We start from the raw sequence: 25,677 nt of genomic DNA, 5'->3' as shown, positions 1-25,677 counted from the left end.
GTAGTTTAACCATAAACTTGAGTTGGGCAACTCAAAAAAAGGTTTTAGCACACATTCAAGAGGAAAAAATGTTTTTATAGCTGGTCACTGTGCCTTTCAACTGCAGAGAAAAGGCTGTAGTCCACAGTTCATGAGGAAGCAAAGCAATTCCTTGTCTAAGCAAAATTTGCAGTATGTTGCCATGGGTTAAAGGTACACTACATTAAAGATAGATACTGTTTACTAATCCTTTGGCTCACTATGTAAGTATTTTTAAAATTTTAAAGATATAATGTCACTAATTGCAGATCTTGTTCTTCTGTTGAACAGGGTTGTATAGTTCTCTTGCTACAAGAAAAAATCGTTTTGATGAAGGAGAAATTCAGGTTGGAGACAGAGTGCTGGTGGTTGGACAGAGAACAGGCATTGTTAGATTTTGTGGGATGACAAAATTTGCACCAGGTATTTGCAATAGTCTTCGCGTATGTTGTAGAATCAATATGGAATAACCTATATGTGAGCACGTGAACATTAAGAGAACTCCATCTTTTTCCTCACTCCCTCCAAAACAAATATCTAAATTTACTGTGTTGTTTCAAAGTTCTTCCTTCCTTTTTCCTAAATTTAATTGATTTTTTTTTTTTAACTTAATGTAACTGCCAGGAAAAATAATGGTTTTAAATATGACTTTTTACTTGTCCACTAACTTATCTTAATCAGGAGAAATATTTTGATGTTGAAATTGTAGGTATTGTTACAAAGCTTTCTGAAAATCCTCAGTTTAGTCTCCGAAGTGGTATATAGTTTATTGAAAACACATGCCTTTACTCCTTACTTATTGTAGTAAGTCTTTTTGAGACAGCTCCTCTCTTGCAATACTGGTGCTCATACCATGTCTTATACATGTCTCATCCTTATCATTTTAGCATCTTTAAGAGGGTAATTGTGAACGTTTAAATCTTAACTAAGAAGTGTTTAGGTCAGACAGATGAGCAGTTACGAGCATCTCAAAAAGCCCCAAACTGCCATTCTCTCATCCTTCTCCCTTTCAGTTCCTCCCTCCCTTACCCTTGCTAAAAACCACACTGCAGTGAAAGCAGGTGTTTTCAGATGGAATTGCATTATTCTGAATTATGGAAACTGATTTATGAATACTAATTTTTTGCAACTGAAGTCCATGTTCTTTAAGTCCTTATCTAAAATCTTGCAAGAGTAATGCAAAACCAGTTGGTATTGGTGTAAGTGCCTAGTTTAAATGAGGGTCATTTGATTGATACGTGAGCGGCAATACTCTGTCTTGACACTTTGTGGCATCAATATTTAAAACAAAAGAAGAAAAAGTTAGAATGACAGAATGTGAGATTGTGGTACAAACTACATACTTTTTTCATTCTTGCCCCTTTCCCCAGTTTCATTGTAGGCAAGTCTTTGCTTAAGATATTGCAGTTAACTGATTCTACACTTCCATGTGATCATTCTTACCTTCGTGTTGTTACTTAAAAAGTAAACAATGAGAAAAGGATTGCTTTTCCAAATTTACTGTAATAAGCGTAAAATCAGAAAGCTGTTGGACAATGTGAGTCTCCTCCCTCTCCCTCCAAGTTAAGAAATTATTATTTTTTTTTTCTAGAAAAACATGGTATTGTAAGAAGTGAGGATGGAAAGATCACAAGTCTTCACCATTTGCAAAACCAGAAATTTATAGCAAATGTAACAGATGCATTTTTAAGTATTTCAATTTTAATGTGGATCAAAGCTCTGGAAGTTACCTAAATTTAATTTCTTTTTACTGCAATGCAGGTCTTTATTTCATTTGGAAAACAGGAAGGGAACAACACCTGACATTCTGAGCCCTTCTAATTGATAAGCTGTCAGCCCTGCGTTTCTTGGGCTGCTAATTACAATTACCATTTTATCCAGTGCCTTAGTACCAAGTGACTTGAATTAAATTTTGAGTCTTTTGGGGATGGATAGCATAAGGACTGCTAATGGAGTATGAAATTTAGCACCTTTACATAATTAGCTCACATTTATCACAGGTTATGAATGATCAAGCTTATTACCATCTTGATGCCTGCTCAGTGTTCTGTACGAGATGAATTGCTGGCCAGGTCTGGTTCTTACACCCTTCTCCCAAAATCATACAACCAGCCTTGCAATTTGTGTTAATTAAAACTTGCTAGATGGAGAGAAGGAATGAATTAATATCAAAACTTTAATTTTACTGTTGATGATCTCAGATGAGGCATAAACCGTGTGGTCAGAGGATTGGAGAGGAAAACCTGAACCACTGCTGCTCTTTGTTCTCGTCTCCTTTTTTGTCAAATGGCCACTGTTACATTCAGCAACATTCTGTTTGCCTTTAGTACGTATATCAAGGGGTTTACCTTTTCTGCATTAAATCAAATGTCAATAATTTTCTTGAAAGCAAACAAAAATGCAGAGATAATTCTCTTTAGGTTATGATATGCGTTTTTGCATAGTTACATAGATGATAATAATAATAAATATATATATTACAACTCTTAATTTCTAACTAGAAACCATTTTCCTTGATGTGGATAAATGCCAACAGCACCAGCTATCTAGATGAAGAAAAGCCCGTGGTGTTTTGTTCGAAATACTGTGGTTTTACTGTTTTGAAATGTAGGATTCTGGTGCGGAATTGAGTTGGACAAGCCTCACGGGAAGAACGATGGTTCTGTTGGAGGCGTTCAGTACTTCAGTTGTCTTCCCAGATATGGTATATTTGCACCACCATCTCGTGTGCAGAGGTAAGCACTGACGCTGTTGTAATGTTTGTGTCGCCAAACGCTTTCTTAATACGTTTCCAGTGAGAAACATTTTGTAGCAGAAATGGAAGAAACAAATGTTTTCTTCTGTTGATGAAAGTTTATAGCATCCATTAAAAAACTAGTAGGTTTTAGATCAGCTTTTTTAAAGCAGATTAGAAATGCAGCTCCCTATTTCTCTTGCAACCTGTTCAGGTATTTTCAATCCAGGGCCTCCATTTCTGATACATTCTGTGTTCATTAAATCTTAGTTCCATAACCCAATCCTGATGCATTAAGCTGAATTTGGTTATAAAAGGAGGTTGCCTTGGACATGAATGGAAATGCTGTTCTCATTCCAGATAACTGCACTAAGCATCCACCACTTCGTAGTCTCTTTGTGAGGTTTCAGGAAGAACATTTGAGGAATACCATGCTTTTTCCTCCTGCATTTGTATCTCATCATTCTGCCAGACATGTTCTTGCTTTTCTATCCCTGAATATCCTCCACCAAACTTAAAGACCTTGCCTCAAAATTATACATGCTTTCTTGCTGAATAAAAGGCAAGTAACTCGAATAAATGAGTTTGCTCCAGGCACCTCTTACATAGCAGCCTGATTACAACTGAAAGTTTAGTGTCTCCTGGAGTTGGATGGAGAAGAGAAGGAATGAGAACTTTGACAAAAAGGACTCCAGCAGTTCAGAGTTGAGTTGCAATGAATTCTTCATTATGTTCTTGCTTTTCAGACTAACAGGTTCTTTGGATTCACTCACAGAGACCTCATCAAGTAAACTAAATCACACTTTTCCAGGTAGGAGCGTAAGATGCAGTGACTTGGGTTGGGCAGGTGACCGTCCTACAACCAGAACCCACAGCACAAAGCCCCCTTCTCCAAAAGCACAACGGGTTTTCAAGGAACTCAAATGCCAGCCAATAGTCTGGCTGCTCCCTTCCTAAGAATGTAGCCAGTGAAAGGAACTGTGGAGTACTGCCCTTGTTATTAACCCTGAACTGGCAGAAATAATTGTCAGAGTTAAGACTGTTGCCACTCTTCCCTTATCACCGTATTGCATTCTAATCAGAGTTAACCATAAATTGAAACTCTCCTTAATCTAAACTGAGATTGATGAAGTGTGGGGAGGGATCTATATGCAGTTACTGAAACTCCTGTGAGAAACTTGAAGTATTTTTATTTTTCCTTACCTCAGCTTTTTGTGAAAAGACTGCTGCAAATTACCCTTGTCCCATTTGTTTAATTTCATTTCTGTGCTCTCTGAACATTTGAAAATGTAACGGGCACTTAATTTCATGAGAAGTTTCATCACTTAAGTTCCAAATTGGAGGAGAGAATGTGTATCAAATGTAGAAGAAGGAATATAAAAAAACCCACAAAGAATATGAGTTCATAAAGATATTATAAAAATGTACTACACTGCTTTTTAACCTTTCCACTTAGGTTTTAGACGCAGTCTAAGCACCACTTCTGCGTCTTCACAAAAGGAGATAAACAGAAGAAACTCCTTTGTTAGGTGAGTGTTTTGAATTAAAAATGTTTGGGTGAGCTGGCTGTTAGCTTTACCGTGTCTTCTTCAAAATAAAACCTTTGTGTATAATATTTAGATCTTTACATGTTCCTTTTTTTTTTTCTTCCAAAATGGACCAGTAGTAGACTGTTTCTGTGGGTATCCAGGAGTACAGTCCTTGGATTCAGGTTGGCATTGAAACTGTTTTCCAGTTCACTGCATATGCTCCAAATTCTTGTGTTCTCACACAGCTGGGTGAAGTTCAGGAGCTCTTTGTAAAGGCCTCCACTTTGTCCTGGTGATTGTGACTGATCCTTGCACACTAAAAGTAGTTTTGGCTAAACTCTTTGAAGCCCCAAATACAATGTTTTGTACTGCTGAATTTACCAATACTATCACCTGCAGTAAATACTGTACAGCCTGGCAGCAGGTGAGAGGACATTGATTTTCCAAGCATTTCAGACTGCTGTGTGCTCTAGCCTGGCGATGTTATTACATGTTTTGCTAGTAACATGAGATCAAACCAATTATTTTAGAATGGAATTTGAGTTTTTTTGCCCTTGCACTTCACAAAATTATAGATTTGCCTGGATACTTTATAGAAAGAAATATCTTTTTTGTTTTTTTTTCTTCTCCTCCTTTTTTTTCCTAACTAGATCTAAGAGCTCCGTGTTGCGGCGCAGCTGGAGTAACACCACTACAGCTACCATGGAGGGACCGGTGAAGCTGCACGAAGGCTCTCAGGTTCTTCTGACCAGCTCCAATGAAATGGGGACAATCAGGTACATTGGTCCTACAGACTTTGCACCAGGGATATGGCTGGGGCTCGAACTCAGAAGTGCCAAGGGAAAGAATGACGGTTCTGTGGGGGACAAGCGCTATTTCACCTGTAAGCTGAACCATGGGGTCTTGGTTCGACCCAGCCGAGTAACGTATCGTGGGATTAATGGGGCAAAACTTGTAGATGATATTTGCTGAGCCAAAATGTCCTCATACAATAGGAAATAAGTATTTAAAGCACAGAAGACCCCATCTAGAATGCAAACTTATTTTTAAATTATTAATTCTATATAAGTATATCTAAGATAAATTTTAACATAAATAAAAATATATATATAGAGACAAAGTTCAGTCGCATTAAGAAGTAAAACCACTCTTCAGCTTCTGACTGGGAAGATTATTGCAAAAGCATCTTGGGATTGAGATGCTGAATTATTCGAATAATGTTCCAGTTAGAGAATGTGAGTATCACCAACATTCTCTGAAGCTGCTTTGTGATTCATGTGGTATTTTCCTCCGTGTAGTAACGAACTGATACTGCTTTGCACATTGCCCGCTTTTGACAGAGGAGGCGGTTAATGAGTGACATTAGTGTGGTCACCAGGCACTTTGTCAGTTCCAATGTCAGCTGCTAGCAATAAGAAAGCAAAAAAAAAAAGATCAATTTTTTCAAGCAGTTGTGAAGTATTTTTACATGTTATCATTCAGATCCCTCCTCTTCTCGCCCCTCCTGTTCTCCTCTCCGGAACACAAAAGGGCTGATAAATAGAAGTATTTGTGGCTATCCTAGTGTACAGCAGCAATTAAATACAAAGCCCTTAAAAAAGCACAAATAATGCTGCATGTCAGTCTTTATAGTAAAAAGCACTTTTTGCTGGATGCATTTGTAGAAAGAGCTACATATAAGAAGCACTCTTTAAAATAATGCACTTTGCGCTCTCCTGGAGAGCTTTCCCTCATTTTTAAAGACTTTTTGTTTGGTGTGCTGCAGGCTATGAGTATCACAGTTTTTAAATGCAAATAAACCCAGAGTGGAACTATACATAATAGCCTCATCATTAATATTAAGACTGTATAAATACAGCATGGTAATTCCTGCCAGTGGTATGGATTATATGCAGGGTTTTCAAGTAAGCTATTACCATGATTTGATTTGTTTGCAATACATTTCTTTTTTGTTTCCTTTGGAACAGTTTGCAGTCTAAATTTATTTTAAGAGTCTTATGAGAAATTAAAGATGGTTTTAGGTACAGCATTGTTAACGCACCTTGATGTGACATTATTTGCGTATCAGCTTTTTAAAACAGCTAACATTTTGTCCATGTTTTAAACATATATTGTATTTTAATTGCTCAGCATATGTAAACATTATCAGGATGGTTTAGTGTTCCAGAACAGTAATTTTATTCTTAAATGATCTGCTCGCTCTTACCTACTTGAAGAAGTGACACTTTAAATTACATCATAATAACCTATTTTTAGACAATATTCTGCTGCTGTTACCTTCTTTTAAATATTGCTGTAGCTATTTTTCCTGAGCTGTATTTAAAATAATGCGTATTGTATTCTAACTTATGTGAATTTTTAACTGAATAAAAAAAGCTGTAAATTTTGAATGTAAAAAAAAAAAAATCAGTGCTTTGTATTTGAAGCTGTAGATGTTCAGTCATCTACTGAACTTTGTCCAATATCTGTTTCTTGCTGGTGTTAGTAAAATAAAACCCTGGTGAATAGTTTGGCAAAAATAATTTCCATTAGGTTGTTACAGGATGTACATCCTCTCACTTCTGTTCTTAGGTACAAATTAGGCAAATGAGATAAAGGGTGGAACAACAACTGTGGTATATAAACCAGTAGTTTTTATATCTTCTTGCTGTTTGGTACCAAACCGCCAGCTGTCAAACAAAGCATTTGTGCATGTTTTGCTGGTTTGTCCCGGCACCATGCTCCCGGGTGGGCAGTTCAGTTTCTGTGATGAAACACCTGTTATCAGAGCTGCTGTTTTTCCTGCCTGACACGATGGAATGGCTGTACCTGCTTTTCCTGACGGGCGGTGGGAGTTCCACAGAAGGCACGTGAGGGTTAGGCAGCAAGCTCACGCAGTTGGTTGTAGTCACACCATTTCTATGTTGTGTATCTTGCACAGAGGAAGAACCACATGGAAATAAGTTATATCCAAGAGCGCTCTGATTCACTGGTAACTCTTTTTTCCTCCAAGGGTGTCAGGCTGCACCTTCTGCAGGTCTGTAGCTGTACCCAGGTCAGCTGGAAGTGGGAGTCTCTGGGGCCCGGGTAGCAAAGCCTGCAGGACTTCATTCAGTCCTGTCTGAGGGGCAGCCAAGAGGGCACAGATGCCACCTGAGTTCTGGGGCAGCGTGCTCTCCCTTCAGCTTCAGCTTGCTGCACCCTTCTCCTGAAAGCTCTGCCTGTAGGTTAGCACTGTAGGTTACAGGAGCAAGTCAGGACTGTTATCAGTACAGAGCTGAGAATCTTCTGTACCAAAGCAAGAAGCTCTGTAAATTTATGTGGCCTGAAACAGAAATAAATCATGCCCTCCGTTCCAGAAGGGATTACTGATGGCTGTCTTCAAGTTGGTGATGTGAAGGGATTTGTGCTTCCTTAAATCCAAGGTAAGTTGCCATAATCCTTTTCTCCAGCTCTTGCAGAAGGACACTTTGTGTCATAAAACAAGATTCTGAAAATAACTGGCAGTGAAGTTTGAAATTAGGTGCTGTCCTGAGGTCTGTGCAATCACAGCCCAGGACTGGTTAGAAAAGAAGACAAATGATCCTCAAAGTCCCCTTAAGCCATATAAATAGATATTATCTGTTTTATAAATAAATAAAGAGATGGTCTCCAGCAATTCTGTGCTGCCTGTGCAGACTTCGAGGCTTGTCCTTGTGCCACAGCACATTTCTGGGGTCCAGTTTCAGAAAAGGTACTTCCTCAGTGCTCTCAGCAATGACATCTTTCAAAATTTGTTGGACACTGGCTGGAAGGGTCACAGGTGTGACAATAGGACAGTCACTTTCTTGAAGTGTCCTGGGATGGAGAACTCATTTCTAGAGTTCAATCCTGTTGGATTCAGGGATAGTTTTCCAGATGTTGACAGTAATGGTTTTCTGGGCAGGAAGCCTGTGTTTTGAAGTGCTGCTATCTAGGAAGATCTGAGGCACAAGGATCCAAAATTGGCTCTGCAGATTTTCAAAACATTACCTAATTTCTCTGAGAAGTTAGCTCTGTTACCTGTGAGTGTTGCAGAGGAGACAAGTCCAGTATTTAAGTCACAGCTTTTAGAGTCCTAGTTTTGCAGAAGCCTTGTCCAACACCAGGTGGAAACTGAAACCATGTCCATGAAAGCCACCTAGCAGAGCACCCACCTGCATGCTTTCTTCTGCCTTGCTGCAGACAGAAAACTCTGGAAAAAAAGGGACATCAGAGCACAGGTTTCCAGCCAGTGCCAGATCTGAACCAGGATGTGGTGGGGGCCCAGGGACTGGAGGTGCTCCTGGGAGGGCAAAGGAGAGCTCCCTTCTCAGGGAAGGGGGGAAACGGAGGAAGAGGAGGAGTGCCTGCCAGATACTTGCTCAGGAAAGAGTCTTGTTAACTAAACCACAGATCAGTCTTGCAGGAGAATGAGCATATGGCCAAGCCAGTGCAAGAGAATACGGTTTATAGGTAAGTCAGTCCTCATTTTAAGGAGCATTTCTTGAGAAAGCAGCTACCTGCAGCACGGGAGTGGTACAGAGAGGGGAAAAGAACATTTCAGGGCAGGAGCAACCTCTTCCCATGTTTGTCACAGGACTGTAGGACACTCCACTGTATTAAAATGCAGCTTGTAATTAGACCTACTCAAAGTCCACATACAGACTCAAAGAAAAATGCTGTCTTGGAATATAAGTGTTTAAGAATGCAAACACCTAGATTCTCTCTTCAACCATATACTTTGTTCTCTTTATACTGGCCAGTCTCCTACAGGTAAAGGCCAACCTTGGTGATTTGGCACCTTTCTCTGGAAGAAACTGGGAGATGCGACATTTGCAATGCAAACAAGTCAAACTTGCTGCTGCCAACCAGGAAGGTGACTCTCAGTTTAACACCACAACTCCTTTTTCTGTCCTTCTGTAGCTTTACCAAGTGAAAACTGATCTCCAGAGCCATCCCTTGGTTATTACAAAAATGATGTGACGTTGACCCAATCATTACACAGCGCAACACAGAGAAAGCCATTTTATTTGTCTTCATGCCTTGTGGTTCACTACACTTGTTTACAATACAAATACACTATTCAATACAAAATACTCAATGACCATATATTAGTATTTTTCTTTATAGTATCCCTGAAGCCCACAGGCCCTTCCTTTATAAACAATGTTGCATAAACTGCTGTACATGAGACAGACACTCCTATCATGAAGCTTTGTTACTAAAAGAAGCCAGATGCAGACAATTCGGACATTTTCCTGTGATGGGTTTAGCTTTGGGACAGACAAACGCTGATGTCTTTGCTGCAGTGAAAGGCTGTTTTATGTTATTCCTATCTCAAGGTTCTTGTCAGCCAGCAGACGGGCTCAGTAACAGGAGCAGACACGCAAAGTTAAGTCCTTCAGAGCCCATTTCACACCTCTTACATCAGGCAGCGTGAGCAGCTGCCCCCAGTGCTGCTGTGGCTGCTCTGGTGCCGAGCCTGTGGCCTTTGGGCACAGACGGGGGGACACCAAGGGACCCACAGCACTGAGAGTGGCTCAGCCACATTAACGCAGCCCCCTGCCTTCAACCCGTGGTATCAAAACCTCCTTCCTCGCTAGAGCAAAGCCACTCTCCTGCCACCACTCGAGGAAGCAGAACCACCCAAACTTCTTGCCTCCATTTCCAGGCACAGGATGGAGAAACAAGATTCAGCAGCGAAAAGGAAGATGGAGAGGTGGAAAGGCAGACAAACAGGCATCCCAACCTCATTTACCTTCAGCAGCTTACAGAATCAGACACCTACCTAACATTTACAGGAAACAGTTAAAATCCAGGTGGAAATCAGCCATTTTCAGAGTAAGAGTGGCAGCACAGGATTCTCCCAGTCGTGCTTTACATCCTGTAGCTCATACTGCTTCCTGCTGCTCCCCTGCAGAGTGAGGAAGACACGTAAGACAAGAACGTAATCATTGCCAATGGAAAAGATTAAGTCGTAAAAACAAGTTCATTAAAACTGTTTCTATTGTTTCAATGAATTATATTTTTTTTTTAAAAAGTCATAGACAAAAACAAGTAAGAGGGTTAAAATAACTTGATATTTTTTTTTTTCCCTCCTACATCACTGTGAGGGAATTTGGCATTAACACATGCTGGGCTGCTTTGGTCTTGATAGCTCATGGTGACTAAGCCCCTCTGTTCCCTGCAGCTCTGAGAACTGAACAGGACACAAATTCAAAATTCCTGGTTTATGACTGGACAAAATGCTGTTGCTAATGGTGTACAGCTATAGAAAATGTGCTAGAATGAAACTGCTAGAAGTTGGAACACAAGAAACATGGACACTGAACACTTCTAGATGTTGCAAAAGAAATGATAAATTCTATCAAGTACCTCCTTGTACAGAATGTAAGCCAGTCTCCTTACAACTGTGTTGAGTAAGTTACTCAGCTCTTTACATGCACGCCAAGTCTAGAACCTCTGAACTGCAGTCTGTTGGCCTTACCCTTTGGGATACTGTAGTAATGGATTGAGCCTGAGTGTGAATTGTTACTTGAGTGATGGAAGAACTGGGTACCATTAAGAAAAGCTTTCCTCACAGCATCCCAGCCATACCAGTAAAATCTTGCACTGTCACTGAAATCCTGGCAATGCCTTGGCAACAGGACAGGTACTTAAAGAAGTTAAGCAATGCCACTGCAGAACGACCAGGAAACTCCGTGGTGCAGCTGCACACAGGTAGCAGAGCAGCCTTTAGTACAGGCAATTAATTCATGGAAATCATTTGTCATTGATGGCATTAGTTGTTTTCTAAGAAAGAGGACAGGCAAATGCTCCAAGCCTTGTTTTTGAGTGGCAAGATTTGATTAGCATCAGTATTTACAAAATGATTTTTGCAAACTGGAGTACTGTACTTGGACAGCACACAGGGCTACCAGCCTGAATGCTTCCTCTGGAAGAGCTCAGAATTGTTTTTTTTTCATATTAACAATATGCGCAAACTGGATTTCTGAATTCCTCTCAATTCCAAGAGTTAAATGGGGAGGATTTAAAACAAGCCAACAACACAAAAACCCCACAACAAAGCATTTTACACTGGAGACACTGGCAGGAAGCTTACTGAAAACCACCTGCTAGTGCAGGAACAGGATTTATCTCAATGCACCATACTCAACAGACTGGAGAATTTCCGCAGTAATTCACCATTTCCTTCGGCCAGAATTATCTCCTCACGTATTCCATAGGTAAGAAGCAGTAATGTGTTTAGCTCCTCCTTCGTTTGCAACTCTCATTCTTCTAATAGTATTTCAGTTGGGATAAAATAACTGCCTAGCACGGCAGGGGCCTTTTACCCCCTTCACTCCCACAAACTTACAATCATATCTTGCTGCTCGCTCTTTTAACGCTTCTTTTTGAAATGCTACTTTTGACATCATCACCTGGCAGCCTATCTGCCTTTGTGCCACATCAGAGCTTCTGCCCCAGATCTAAGAATTAATAATTTCCACTAGTCAAACATCACTAACTTTGCAACTTCTTGTGTATTATTTAAGAACATTCATCAGTGTACAGGTCAGATCCTGCACTCAGTAACATGCAAAAGGCAGGACAGCAAACATTTAGAGTGCTCCTACACAGAGAAGAGCCAAATAAAACAATGATGACGAGATTCAGCCCTTTTGAAAATGAGAAAACTAAAATATTTAAATGAAAATTGCTATTATATGTGAGTAACAGACCAGTGTAAGAAACTGTTCTGATAGTGCTTACCTGGTGAATTAATCAGCCTTCCTGAGATTCTGGAAAACTACCCCATTGAGCTTGAATGAGCGGCCCGTGTGACAGGAACACAGTCCAACGCTGGACTGAATCCCCCCCAAGTGGCTATTCCACGATGGGAGCTGCGAGCCTCATAATCTCGCAGATCACAAATATTCTCTTAATGCAAGCTAAAGCAGCCTGCACGCAGCAGGAGAGCAGCCGAGGCGTGTAACCCTTGTGATCCCCACCAAGGTCACGCAGCAGCATTGGATCACCAGCAGATGAACATGAAATCTGGAGCAGCTCCTGACTCAAGCTTCCCAACACAAGAACAGAGCCCTATTACCCGACCCTCACACTCAGCTTTGGCATTCATCTAAAAAAGGTTTCTAGTTCTGTGTATCAGAGGTGGCAGAAGGGCAGGTTAGGAGAGCACACTACCTCGCCCTTCTTATTTATAATTTTTTTAGAAGGATGGTGGCCCAAACCTAGCCCTCTGCTGTCAGTCTGCATGTGTCAAAGGCTAGGAGCAGCATATATGGATTCTGGTTTGTTCCCTTATGAGGACAGGAGCTTACCTCCATGTTTGGATCCAGGGCCAGATTCAGTCACTTCACTGAAACGAAGAGTCTCAGACTGAAGAATACATCCACATTCCTTTGCTGATGCTCCGTTACACCTATTTCCTTGGAAACAGGCATCCCTTTTTCAGACAGCATTCATGCTAAAACAGCTCCTTGCAACCCTAAGTTGAAGTTACTAATTCACAACTTTACACATGAATTATTTCCTACACCTATGTTTTGACAATACACTTAACTGGAATATTTTTCATGCACGAGGTGTACAAAATGAGTCAATGCAGTGCTTATCTTTAAACCAGTATCATACACTTTTTGTTAAAGAACAAGGGCTAAACCTCGCAAATACAGACGGTATCTGGCATCCAGGTTGTGGCACGATGTAGTCTTCTGCTTTTATGTTGTCGTTTGTACAGGGTACATCAAAGGCTCTTGTAAACCTCTGAGGTACGTGGGTGGCTGTCCATTTTCAGGGCATGGTGAAAGTTCCTCTCATGATTATGGTCCTTTAAAACTTCACCTTGGTTCTGCTTGACATGCACAAGTTCCTGATGAAGGACATTCCTACTTTCGTAGGCCAGAAGGAATTTTAAAGGGCTTTACTCCGTTTTAGTTCTTAAGCAAAGGAAAAAAAAAGGAAACAAAACAAAAAAACCCCAGCCAAACAACACCCTCCCCACTCCCAACCCAGAATACACCTCATAGCATCTACACCCATCTTCTGTGCTTCCTCTCCTCTCTCTTTCAAGGAATGTGGTATGACCAGTGTATTGCCCTGCCGCCATCACCACTGTGCATTCAAGGACTTTTGAAGACTGGACTGTAGCTGGGACACAACTTGGGCACGTGCCATCGCGTCACCATTCAGTGCTCTTGTATCCTTTTTCAGTTTGGATGGAGGATGCTCTCCCCAAACCCACTACAACCTCTGGCAGCTGCCGGAGACCTCCAGGTGTTCCACAGCAACCACAGGTTTGGCATGGAAACCCCAGACATGAAACACTCGGTGAGCTGCAGCTTTACACTTAAGCAGAGAATGAACAACTGAGAAAAGCTCACAGGAAGGGCATGACAACAACCATGCGTATGAGTTGATGCAACAGCAGCCGGGCCTTGCAGATAGCATCTCTTTCCTGTATCCTCCCTCCCCCTTGGTTCTTTTACTCCAATGATTGGAACCTTCTCAGGTCAGTTGAAATTACAGCTTCGAGGGTGGCACTTTTGGAGCAAGCTGGCACAGAATGGAAGGTGATGCAGCCGGATCCCTTGCTCGTGGTGTGTTGGGTAACAGGACATCTCTTCAATGCTCAGGGGCCACAGGGGGAAAAGTCAAGAGGGTAGAGGGCTCTCACGGCCCCTGCTGGGTTATGTGGCTCTTGTTTCTAAGGACGGGGTCCTCGTAACTGCTCGTGCAAGGTGGCGTGGAGGTTTCCAAGGGTAAGCCCTGCTGTTGGTACCCATAGTTGACGTTCCCACAGGGGAAGTGGCGGAGCCTAAAGAGAGGCACTTCTTTAATGCTTGCTGTTAGGGAAGATGGCTCCAACAGCAGGGAGGACCCAGGCAGTCGGCCAGTCACAATGTTGGGCCCCACAGTACAGTTTCCTTCCTGTCCCAAATTCTCCCTCTCGGGCATCTCCTTCTCCAGCAGAGAACTGTTCTTGCTGGCCTGCTTCTCCGCAAACCAGGAACCGTAGGTTGGATTCCAGAGGTTGGTGGGCTTGTTTCTGGAGCTCCGGCTTTTGTGCAGCTCAGAAGGAGGATTGGACTGGGCATAGGCCATGTTGATATGTCCCCCCACTGAGGATGATTGCACCTTCCCCGGGACTGGCGGTTCCAAGGTTCCCACTTTGCCGAGAGCTTTTCCAGCAGCAGTGGCTGATGGCAGGGGTGGTGGAGATGGCAGAGTTTGCTTGTCATCCTTTCTATCTTGGTGTGTGGAGACCAAGAGAGGAGGAATTCCTTCTGGATCATCAGGGCGCATCGCTACCTTCTCCTCCTCCTCAGCTGATGGGCCGTATTCTACTGGCAAAGCAGTGTTGATGACATCTGGATCCTGCCGGGGAGAACAATGAGGATTTCTCAAAGCCTGCTACCATCATGCATACTCAGACTTGGTAAAAAACCTGACATGCCTGACAGCTGTCGTGCTATGATCACAGAGCATCTTTCCCACCACCCAGAGCCCATATTCCATAGGTAGAGGATGCTGGCAAAATACAGTTAGCCATGAGATGCAATAGGATACCCTTAAAATTGAACTCTTCAAAAAAAAGCAACCCTAAAACTCATCACAGAACAGCAGAGGAACAAAGCCAATGAAAAACATTTTTTATGTCCAGCCAGATTTCCCGTGGGAATGTTGTTTTGGAATCTATATCATCTCGAAGTTCATAACATTCTCAGATAATATGAGAAAGTTTCAGCCATGAAAGTATTGCTTCCACACAACAAGGGAGGAATGGGAATGCAGAGAGAAGGCAATACTGCCAGACCCCTTGAATCCTGAATCCATAGGGACTGCGGTTCTGAGCTATTTAAGCAGTTTTGAAAATTAAACTGAGAGAAAATGTGGTGATCTGAGCAACTTTTAATTATTGAGGATGACATGGCAAGCTATAGATAGCAGAAAACAATGCCTCTCCATCCCGGGATCCAAACACACATGAAAACCAGACCAAGCCTCCTGACCAGTGAGGGAAAGAAAACTGACTGAGGCCAGATTTAGAAAAATGTGCGCAGATGCAGAAACCACCTGGAAAAGGTGCTCTAAGCCAGGACCACTTCTGCTCAGTGCTGACCACACCTTAAGGGTGAACACTGGGATGGAGTGGCTGACATGACACATGGGAAACATGTATGGGTGCTGGCCTGTCTTAGCTCTTTTGCTTGTTAGAATCTGTGCCTTTAGGAGCAGAACTACAGGTCTACTCTTTGTAAAGCTAAGTTTGTGCCTTTTGGCAGTAAAAGACAAGAAGGATCAGCCTTCTGTTGGGGTAAATACCCCAGCCACTGGTCCCAGGCTGACACAGTAATGGTCCCAGGCTGACTGCAGAAATGCAGTACTGCTTGCTCATTGCATGTTCTGCCTCGCCTAAACTGCTCCTCAACGGGAACCCTCCCCACCCCTCTCAGTCGAGTCAAATGAACACTGATACCTGAGTGCAGTACTCAATCCTCTCCAGGATTATGGCAAAATTTGGCCGGTCTTCCGGCTGGTACTGCCAACACTGGGTCATAATGCGGTACCTGGAAGAGGAGAACGGGAGATGCTCATAAATAGCAGATCCTGTTGGTACAGAACAGCAACTTGCTGCATCCTAGAAACCACGAGCACACATCACCACTCTGACTTTAATAAATACAAGTGCTCTGCCTTCCCCAGAGTCAGACAGCTGAGGTGATGGTAACCACGGGAATGTGGCCACCAGTGGGGTGACGTCCACAGCACATCAGAGAAATAACCCACCCACCTGAAATCCCTTGGGAAATTCACTAGAGATAGGCAAGGCTACAGGTAATGGAGACCAGTTTTCCCTACCTGTGAAGAACCTCATATATTAGTGGTTTCAGGGCTAACCTAAGACACAGAAATATGGCACCATCTTTGACTGCAAAAGCAGTAGCCAGTACTTCTCAAAGGGGCCCGGAATTCTTCTCCAAAGCACACAGAAAATTTAACTAGTAGGGAAGTCACTGGCACTTAAATTCAATAAGGTAGATCAGTCAAGATAAGATAAATCTTAGAAGTGATTAACTTCTGACTAGAGAACAGCATTCAAACGTAACCTTATTTGTATGAATATATCGAAGTTAAAATCTCATACACAGGGCCAGGGCAGTTTTTAGGTGGATCCATCCTTCCTCCATTGGTTACAAACTCCAGAACCTCCTGGTTGCTTTTGCTAGGGTAGGGCATGTATCCCAAAGAGAATATCTCCCACAGCAGTACACCAAAGGACCTGAACACAGAGGAGAAGGAAAACAAAGTGAAGGATATGGGAATGACCATCACTGAGGGGCAACACCCCTGGATGCAGCACCGTCAACATTGCTCTCTGTGGTCTGTTCTCAGGCAGCTTGTGGAAATCACCGCTGCAGGATTCAGACATAAATAAGCTGCATAGTTGTAACAGTGGACTTTGAGTAATTTAATGAATGCTAATAGTTGACTGTTAAGTGAGTGAAGCCTAGGTAGGTAAATATGGTTGCTTTACCCTTGTACTCAGCACTGCTCAACTAGATGTAATAAATGAGAAAGTCAGGTTATGCTTTTCTGAGACATCAGTCCCTGCTGGAGACAGCACTGAGTGGAGCAGTGGCCTGATCACTTACAACAAACTTTCCCTCTCGATTAAGCTACTCTGCATGAAATAACACACCAATGAATACCCACTGATGCTCTGAGCCCCACAGCCCCCACCTGTAGCTCAGAGTACAACAAAAATATTCATCAGCTAATATCACAGTGCTGGGCTTGTGTGGTGTGGCTTGCAAAGCCCTGGGGACAACAGGACAGGACTCCCTCCAAATCTGCTCAGCTGCTTGGAAATCACCCCCTTACTGATTCAAATTGCAAAGCGCTATGTGCAGCAATGGGAAACTCTTGTGCTTGGTGCTGCAACAGGTAGCAGCTCAGCCACAGAGAGCTCATATCAACACCCCTCTGCCGGGGCCTGCTCTGGAGCTGCATCCCCTCCACACACCTCCCGAGCTCTTGCCTCCTGCTCACCCAATCTCCCTCGCCCTCTTGTGGCCACTGGCAACTCAAGAGCTCACAGTGCTGCTGCAGGCCAGGAGAAAGATGAAAGCCACAATACATAAAATCACAGAATAGTTTGGTTTGGAATGGATCTTCAAAGCTCATCTAGTCCACCCACCCTGCCATAAGCAGGGACATCTTCAACCAGAACAGGTTGCTCAGAGCCCCGTCCAGCCTGGCCTGGAATGTCTCCAGGGATGGGGCATCTACCACCTCTCTGGGCAACCTGGGCCAGTGTACATGATGCTCTTCTTCCTCACTGGAGGATGGACCCTGCCTGCAGTCTCCCGTGCTGCTTTCCTCAGCATGGAACTAACATGTTCCTCCCTGTAGCAGCAAAGTGGCACCTGCATCTGCCTCAACCTCCCTTCCCCGCCTGCTCACCTCCCTGGCAGCACCAGTCTTCACACAGGTCTGATCTTTCTGTTCTATTGTCTCCTCCAAGATTAGTGGCTTTGAAAGACCTAGCTTGTCTTTTTAGTAAAGGAGAAATGAACATGCATTTTTTACAAAATATTCACACTCTACAAAAGAGGTTACAACACAGACAGACAGATGGGACTAAGAAAGAAAGGAAGCGCACCATGTGTCTGTTTTTGATGTAAATATCCCTTCCATGAAAGCCTCAGGAGGCATCCATTTGACAGGCAACATTGCACACCCCCCCTTCCGATAGTAGCTGGCTCTGCAAAGAACAAACGAAACAGAGAGTGAGCCAAGAATTCAGAAAATATAATTAATTTAGAATTTTTATAATTACAAATATCCAAATTATAAGCCAGAGGAGAGACCAATTTAGACAAAACAGTATGGCACAGCTGAAGAGATCTGCTCCTTCTCACAAAAACAGCGGAAATGGGCAGACCAGGGAATGACTGCTCTCATGTCCCTCGCTTTAGGCCTGATTTGGTGAACCCAAGTTATGGTTACCTGTGTGCACACTCCTACTGAATTACTCACACACTGCTCTGCTGCTGGCAGGGCCATCCTCCTGCACCTCTCAGCCACAGCAAGATCTCCACCTTGCCTCACACATGGTCAACTTGTGCACCCCCACCAAAAATGAACAAAGTCTGTTCCATATGTACCCAGTCTGAAGAACTGCAAGTGAAATGCAAAACCCTGAGAACCAGGGGTTAATGAGGGAGATGCTTCACTGTTAGAGCTGGGACAGGAGTACACAAACCACCTCCCGTGCTCCTGAGACAGGAAGAACATCCGTTCTTTAGTGTCATCGTCATTTACAATAAAATCTACAAGCCTCGGATCCCATACTGGCAGCTGCAGTAGGCTGCTTGTGGTATCACTGTTCATAACTACACAGCCAGAGCATCCAAAGGATGTTCATGGACACAGAAACATGTGCAAACTTCAAAGGCATCTTTGAAAACTCAGCACCAAAGCATTCATCTTGGCAGTTGGTTCTGCTGATTGTGTGACAGATGCTACTTTGCCCCAGCAGAGTCCCATCAGACAGTGTGGCAGAGCGGGGGCTCTTTGTGAAGGGAGAGGGAGGAGAGAAGGAAAAAAAATAAGCAGCTCTGACACACTTGGGCTTTTGCAGGTAGCACACTGTTTGCATCACCTCAGGTTGTAATACTGTCAGATCTCAAGCTAAGCAGAGCCAGGCCTGGCTTAGTAATTGCACAGGAGAATCCCCAAGCAGGTAAAAAAGAAGGCAAGGCACTGGAATAAACAGTGTGGGTGACTTGAGAACAAGGCATTCCTTCTTCCGAGTCAGAGGCAAATCAGTTCCTCAGCACAGCAGGACAAGGTGCTGTGCTTCTGGAGGTGCTATCTGGAAGATGAGGTATCAAACTGCAGCCCTGACTGCTTGTGGTCATTAAAGATTTCCTGGCACTTCCCGCAAGAGCAGAGTAGTTAACCCTGCATCCTGGCTGAATTCCAGTTAGGTTGATTACATTTTCCTGACCTTCCTCTGCACCTTCCTCCTTTATCTGCAGTAAATTGAGGAGATTTACTGATGACATCAAACCAAAGGGGCAGAGGTAGTATCAAGGAGAGAGATTAAACTCAGAATGATTTGGGACCACAAAAACAAAAGGGCACATCGATGCCATTCAGTGTGGAGAAGCTAAAGACAAGAAACTGAGGACATAGTACAAGAGGGAGGAAAAATGCCCTCCATGACCATCAGACTTCATCACCCAGAAGAAAGCTGTCAGGAGTAGGAAAAGTCTGCAGAGCACAGTTAAACTACGCACGAAGACAAACACCAAAAATGCATTAGCTGGGATTCAGCAGGGTGGGATCTCTCCACTCTGCCTTGCTAGCGTTATGCAGAGCAGGGTAGAGCCTGCTCTCCTGCACAAACACCACTCCTCACTCATTTCAGCCAGCTGCCACTTGCAGATACCCTGGGCTTAGCTCTGCTACCTGTATATATCCCGGGCCATTCCAAAGTCTCCAATTTTAGCCACTCTCCCAGGCCCTCGACAGGTAAGGAGGCAGTTCCTGGCAGCAATATCCCTACAAGGAAAGGGAAGAAAAGCAAGAGAAAGAGAAGAACCACTTAATCATTCAACCGTTTTGCAAGCCAAAAAGAAAACAAAGAATAGTAGCTACTTTCCTGAGCTGCAGAGAGCCCACAAAAGCCAGATAAGGCAGTGTTTATGGATAACTAGTGATGTCCCAAATTCCAATCTAGCCCAAAAGCAAGAATAGTTTAGCTTTTTAACATTTCCTCTTTAATCTCCATGTAACAACTTTCAGCTGAAAGGATGGACCTCCATGAGCCTCCCTTCCCACCAGGAGCTATTTTTAAGTCTCTAAGGAGTTGCAAGGAGTGGGGCTGAGTTCAGCAATGTGCCAGTACCAACACTAAGTTGTCTGGGGAATGATCCGCTGACCTGTTACTACCATGCTTGTTCAAACATTGTCAAATGGGTGTACTGTCATGGACAGGATGAACAACAATGTGCAGGTGTTCTGAAGACTGAAGGTACAGGCTTGAATCCATGTGTGCAGGTAAAGCTCCAGCTTCACCTCTGCTGGGCTGAAGTAAACCTTGAGATCTGAATAATGTGGTGGCGTATCTTGTGGGTAGCTCTTTCAGGAGAGTGAACTACAATCTCTCTCCACTCATCTCTACATAATGCTCCAGGTAGAATAATGGACATTTGCCAAACACCCCTTTCTGCAGGACCAGGTAATGATAGTCATAAGGTGCTGCACTTCTGGCTGTACTTCCATTATTCAAGAGGGAGAAGAAAAGGGTTCCAGAATGAGCAGAAAGGCACTAAGCAAAATTTACGACAGGAAGAGCTTTGAAGACTTCTGTCACACGATTGTGTTTCCATTTGCAGAGTAGCAAAACAGGCTGCACAAGTGCATGCACTGAGACTTTGGTAAAACCTCAGTCCTCTGCACCCTGGTTCATAGCAGCCTGTCTGTTAATTGCTTCTATTATGCTGATTTTATCTACCTTGTTTAAAGGTATCCAGCCACTAGAGTGCAGCAGGACATAAACATATCAAGCAGCACATTACAAGTCTGTGCTGGCCTGTATGTAAGCCATGCCCATGCTGACACAGGTGTGTTCACCTACCTGTGAATGAAGTGGTTCTCTTCCAGGTACTGACACCCACAAGCGATGTCACGAGCCACATGGAGCAAGTCCAGCATGGAAAGGGAGGACGGCTGATTCTACCAAAAGGCAAGGAACAAACATGGGTTAAAAGCAAGAACATGACATGATTCATCCCTGGTACAGCAGTGGGAACTCTCCAATATGTGACATAGCTCAGATGTTAACACACAAAGGGATAGCAAAAATGCACAATAGAGAGCTCATATGCATGAACTCTGTGAAGGATGTGCAGGCACAATGTCATGCAAATCCCAGGGACAGAATCAGAACAGCTGGATCTGAATTTCCAGCTCTGTAAGAATTGCTCCCCATTCTCATGGGAAACACTTGTGAATTTTCAGCCTGATTTTTGAGGAGATCTGTAGCCTGAACTGGTCCTCACTCAGTTTCTTTGTAATTTTGGTAGATTTTCTCTAAAGTCACCTTGAACAATGAGAATGACATTTGGTATAATGGCATGAGTCACATTTGCTCTTTCCCTCCTCCACATCTGTGTAGGTTTTATCTTGCCCCTTGGAGCACTGACACAGGTTTGTGTAGCCAAGGGCTATGGAAGAGTAAGGCTGCCAACTCCTGGTCCCTGCCCCTCTGATGAAGGCTACAGCCCTTGCCAGCAGGAGCAGATGCTTTAGTGAGCAGGGCAGGCTGAGTACCAGCTTGTGTTTGCTGGCCTCTGAAACAAAACCATCAGCTTCTGCACCAAGGTGTGAAGCAGTGATCCCTGCAGCCAGTCCTGTGGGCGAGGAGGAGATCATTGCTGCCAGTGTGGTGACAAACAACCGGGCAGGACCCAAAGGAAAGGCAGGAAGATGTGCCAGCGGAGGTTCAGGTTGGACATTAGGAAAAGGTTCTTCACCCAGAGGGTGCTGGAGCACTGGAACAGGCTCCCCAGAGAGGTGTCACAGCCCCAAGACTGACAGTGTTCAAGAAGAGACTGGACAACACCCTCAGACACACGGTGTGAACTGTGGGGTTGTCACATGCAGGGACAGGAGCTGGACTTGATGATCCTTGTGGGTTCCTTCCAAACCAAGATATTCTATGATTCTGTGACTGCTTACTCCACAGCTGCCATTTGCTAGCTAAGTGTTTCTCTGTGGCCTTGGTCACTTGACCAAACAAGCCTGTCCCACCCTCTGGCTCTCTCTTGTGACACCTACCATGATGCCCAGTGCCCAAAAGGCACACCTGCCCACGTGTCTCTCCCACCAATGCACAAAGCAGCACGGGTTCTCCAGTGACAGGGACTGCTGGCCCTGTCAGCCCATCAGTTGTGATGAAACGTATCTCTAGACTGACATGATGCTGCGCTGGCCATCCCACCTGATCTAAACCACTGCTAACTGGGACTGGAAATAAGTCCAGGCTCTGCAGCAGGCAGCAGCCAGTAGTTAAACAGTAAATACTGGCTGCTGAAACCTAAGAAAAGTCTTAAAGAGATTAGGAAAAACCTGGCCTCAACACTCAACTAATGCAATAATTGAAAAATGCTGCATCTTTATGTGAACAAAGCCTGTTCATGACTACGTACCACCTGCCTATATTTTATTATTAACACAGTATAGTTCGTTGCATATATATACTTAACTGATTCTTTAAAACACCAGACTGCATCTCCCCCTAAAACCTTTCTTTTTGTAGACTAACAATTTCCTGAAAACACAAAGCCTTTCTCTCACCCCACTTTCATGGGGAGGGGGGAATAATCTTTTTTTATCTCTGCATGTTAAACTGACTCACCAGCTACACAATATGGCTACAGTAAGAAAGGACGCAGATGCCTTTTTTTTTACTTTCAGGGCATAACCAAAGAGAAATGAATATCTCTATCCATTCCTTCCTCTTCCGAGCAAGGGTCAGAAACCTGAAGTGAAAACTGAGTAAAAAGCTCAATTCTTTACGTGCAATCGATTCCAGACCTGAGCTATACAGCAAGGCAGTCAGTAGGCTGAAGCCACAGGCTGATTTCAACAGCATAGCATTTTTTTCTCTTTTTTCCTTTTTTTCCCTTCCTTCTCCTGCACGGATGGATTCCTTCCACCTTTTATTTGGCTAAATACAGTCCTAAAACAGATGTGACTGCCCACCCAAGGACAATTTAGCCATGTACTTTGTTTGAAAAATGGAGGTTTGGGATACATTTTGCAAGGGGAGCAGCCTTGAGGCACCAAAGGATTCACTTTACAGCTTTTGCTCCCCAGATGAATGGACAATGGCAGCTGCAATGCACCACTGCTCAGAGCACTGGGCACGCTGGAAGCGCTCGCGTGACATCTCCCTGGGTGAGGCTGAATCTTGCTAAAGGTGAAGGAAATTCTGTGTATTGTTCAGCGTAATCACTGCTCTGTGCAACAGGCTGCACAACACAAAGGAGGGGAATCATTTATCCATATACAATTTATCTTCCAGAGCTGTTCTTTCATTGCTGTCCTGTGTGTGTGAGAAAGATCAGCACTGAACTTCCCAGAAGGGACAATTCTGCGGCACTCATAAGGAGCGAAGGCTCTGATTCCAGGCATTTCTGAATCTACCAGAATGCCTCTCTCCAGATGAGGAGGAAGGGGTAATCCTATAATAGATGTGAAACTTTATTAGAAATGGGGCAGAGAAGCCCTTCAGGACTGTAAACCTTTGACCCATGGAGAAGTTTCAGTCTGAAGCTTACAGAGTAGATGTGGCTGGCACAAATCGACAATATTCCACAAAAGTCACTGGTATTGTATCAGTGATGTTGGATGAATATTTGGTTTACACGTATCATCAGTTCTTGCTTAGAGTCCAGAAGAATCACCACGTGTTGGCTGAACATTGCTTTCATTATTTATGTGAAAAACACAGACAAATAACATACAATAACCTGTGCGCTGGCACTATCCTGATCTCCCATTAAGTTGCATCCCATTTCCTGATACCTTCTGCAGAAGCTCTAGCTTCTCACTTCATGTCCCTTACAACATCTTAACTTCCCCCTTCCCTCGCATTGCCTCCTTCTCCTCCATTCCCTCTGCTCTCTTGCATGTTTTTCCGTGGCTGAGCTCATAGCAGTGTGCTGGTGTGTCTTGCTCCAAGTCACACAGGTTCTTGCTGGCAAGCCAAACAAGACAACTGTTGTGCTCAGTGGTCATTCAAGGATGGCGCTTTCTCCTTTCAGGAGCCCTGGGAGATAAGAATGCCTTCAGCACCTCTATTAACTTTCACTGAAACTGGCCAACGAATTTGAGGTTAGTGGCAGGGGAGTGGGGAGAACACCTGGGGGATGAAGGTAGAGAATGAGCACGTAAGTCTTTTATCTTCTGCAATCAGAATGAAAACAGAAGTAGGTGAAAAAGACAAGGTAGTAAGGAGATCAGATAGAAAAGCCAAAACTGGGGGAAAAAAAAAAAAAAAAAGAGAAACCAAGCAAAAATGACAACAGTAATTCATATGGTGCTTACTGCACAGTGAGCAGTGCACCTCTGCTACTGAGTCAGTCAACCAGGTCTTATGTGTTCAGTTCATTCCTGTTAGAAGCAAAGCTCACAAAAGCCTGTTTACTCTGCAGTGTTCCTTGTCTTTCCATTAATGGACCTGGAAAACTAGACATCCAGTCTGCTACGCCTGCTTTCTACCTTCAGTCCTTGAATGAGGAATAAGAGGAACAAAGCAGCTCACGGTTCACTAAGAGCAATGCAAAGATACAGTTGACAGTACTGAGCCATGGGCCTCATGTGCAGAGGCTCTGTCACATCTCAAGTACATGCAGAGGATGAATCAATTTCCACAGCTGCAACCCGTACCTCGCAGAGCACAACGCCCCTGACACATCTCACCTCTGTCAGTGAGTCAGTCTCCTAGCTTCGTAGTTTCTGAGCCAGCAGTCAAGCTTGTGCACCAGAGGCTGATTTCTCAGCACTCACAGCTACCATTAGCCCCTCAGAAGCTGCCCCAGCAGCCAGAGAATGAATTACTCTGTCATTCTCACCAGGCATCCACTGCATGGGATGGCAGCAGAAGCAGGGCAAGGCAAGGGGAAGGAAGCTGTTGGGAGTGGAAATGAAACACAGGGATCTGTGTCTGCACATAGGCCATGCACATTCACCCAGCTGTTACAGAGGGACTTGAAATTATTTTTCTGAATCAGTTCTGGCTTGTACCTGCCCACCTGCCTTTGAACCTCAGGCTTTCCGCAAGAGTGACAAGCATGGGACAGAGCAGAAAACAGCAGCCTCAGTCCCAGGTCTGCTTCAGTCCTGGGAGAAAGTTAAAAGCAGAAATAGGGGAGGATTTCAAGGTGCTGGTAACAGAAGTGTGTAGTAGTAGTTAATGGTCAGTCCCAGATAACCTCAGACAGGTCAGGAAAGACAATGAAAGAAGAGGCAGGGAAGGAGAGCAAAGGCAAAAAGAGAAATAGCAAGGAAGTAGTGTATGCTGTGCCTGGAGTGAACTGCCCACCTCTTCTGACATGAGCGTTCCCAGGGGTCGCACAGAGCTACTGCTAACAGAAATGGAAGCCCTCGCATGCAAGGAGGAACTGATGACTGGGGTAGGGGCAGACAGAAAGAAATCCCTCAGCTCAGAAGGCTCCTGTGACTGCATCCTATGAAGATTAAAGGCTTTCCATCCACAAAAGCAACTGCTTCATCTTACTGCAAGTAGGTAAAAATTCCTGCTGTTCAACACTAATGTTCTTGGTGTTTCCTCACAAGACTCTGAGCTGGCTTCTCCCTCTAATTTAATGAGCCAAA

At 43.8% G+C, this 25,677-nt stretch overlaps 1 protein-coding gene and 1 pseudogene across 4 annotated transcripts in view; one reads left to right on the top strand and one right to left on the bottom strand.

Annotated features, from left to right (window-relative positions):
- LOC136099479 (CAP-Gly domain-containing linker protein 4-like) overlaps nt 1-6,720 on the top strand; it is a 32,458-nt pseudogene extending 25,738 nt beyond the window's left edge.
- A 2,544-nt stretch (nt 6,721-9,264) lies between these two features.
- The window catches only part of LOC136100221 (ALK tyrosine kinase receptor-like), a 74,225-nt gene continuing 57,812 nt past the window's right edge, over nt 9,265-25,677 (bottom strand). For 3 of the 4 annotated variants that reach the window (XM_071805926.1, XM_071805928.1, XM_071805929.1), the window contains 7 exons: nt 20,912-21,009; nt 19,741-19,833; nt 17,927-18,028; nt 16,409-16,543; nt 15,740-15,830; nt 12,582-14,637; nt 9,265-10,174 (listed from right to left, as the gene is read on the bottom strand). In XM_071805926.1, the coding sequence (XP_071662027.1) occupies nt 13,933-14,637; nt 15,740-15,830; nt 16,409-16,543; nt 17,927-18,028; nt 19,741-19,833; nt 20,912-21,009 (1,224 nt within the window). In that variant the 3' untranslated portion in view covers nt 9,265-10,174; nt 12,582-13,932. The remainder of the gene's footprint in view (nt 10,175-12,581; nt 14,638-15,739; nt 15,831-16,408; nt 16,544-17,926; nt 18,029-19,740; nt 19,834-20,911; nt 21,010-25,677) is intronic. The other variant, XM_071805927.1, reaches the window with a different exon arrangement.

The sequence above is a fragment of the Patagioenas fasciata genome, chromosome 3 (genome assembly GCF_037038585.1).
Source record: "Patagioenas fasciata isolate bPatFas1 chromosome 3, bPatFas1.hap1, whole genome shotgun sequence".
Lineage (NCBI taxonomy): Eukaryota > Metazoa > Chordata > Aves > Columbiformes > Columbidae > Patagioenas > Patagioenas fasciata.
This window is presented reverse-complemented; position numbering and strand designations above follow the sequence as displayed.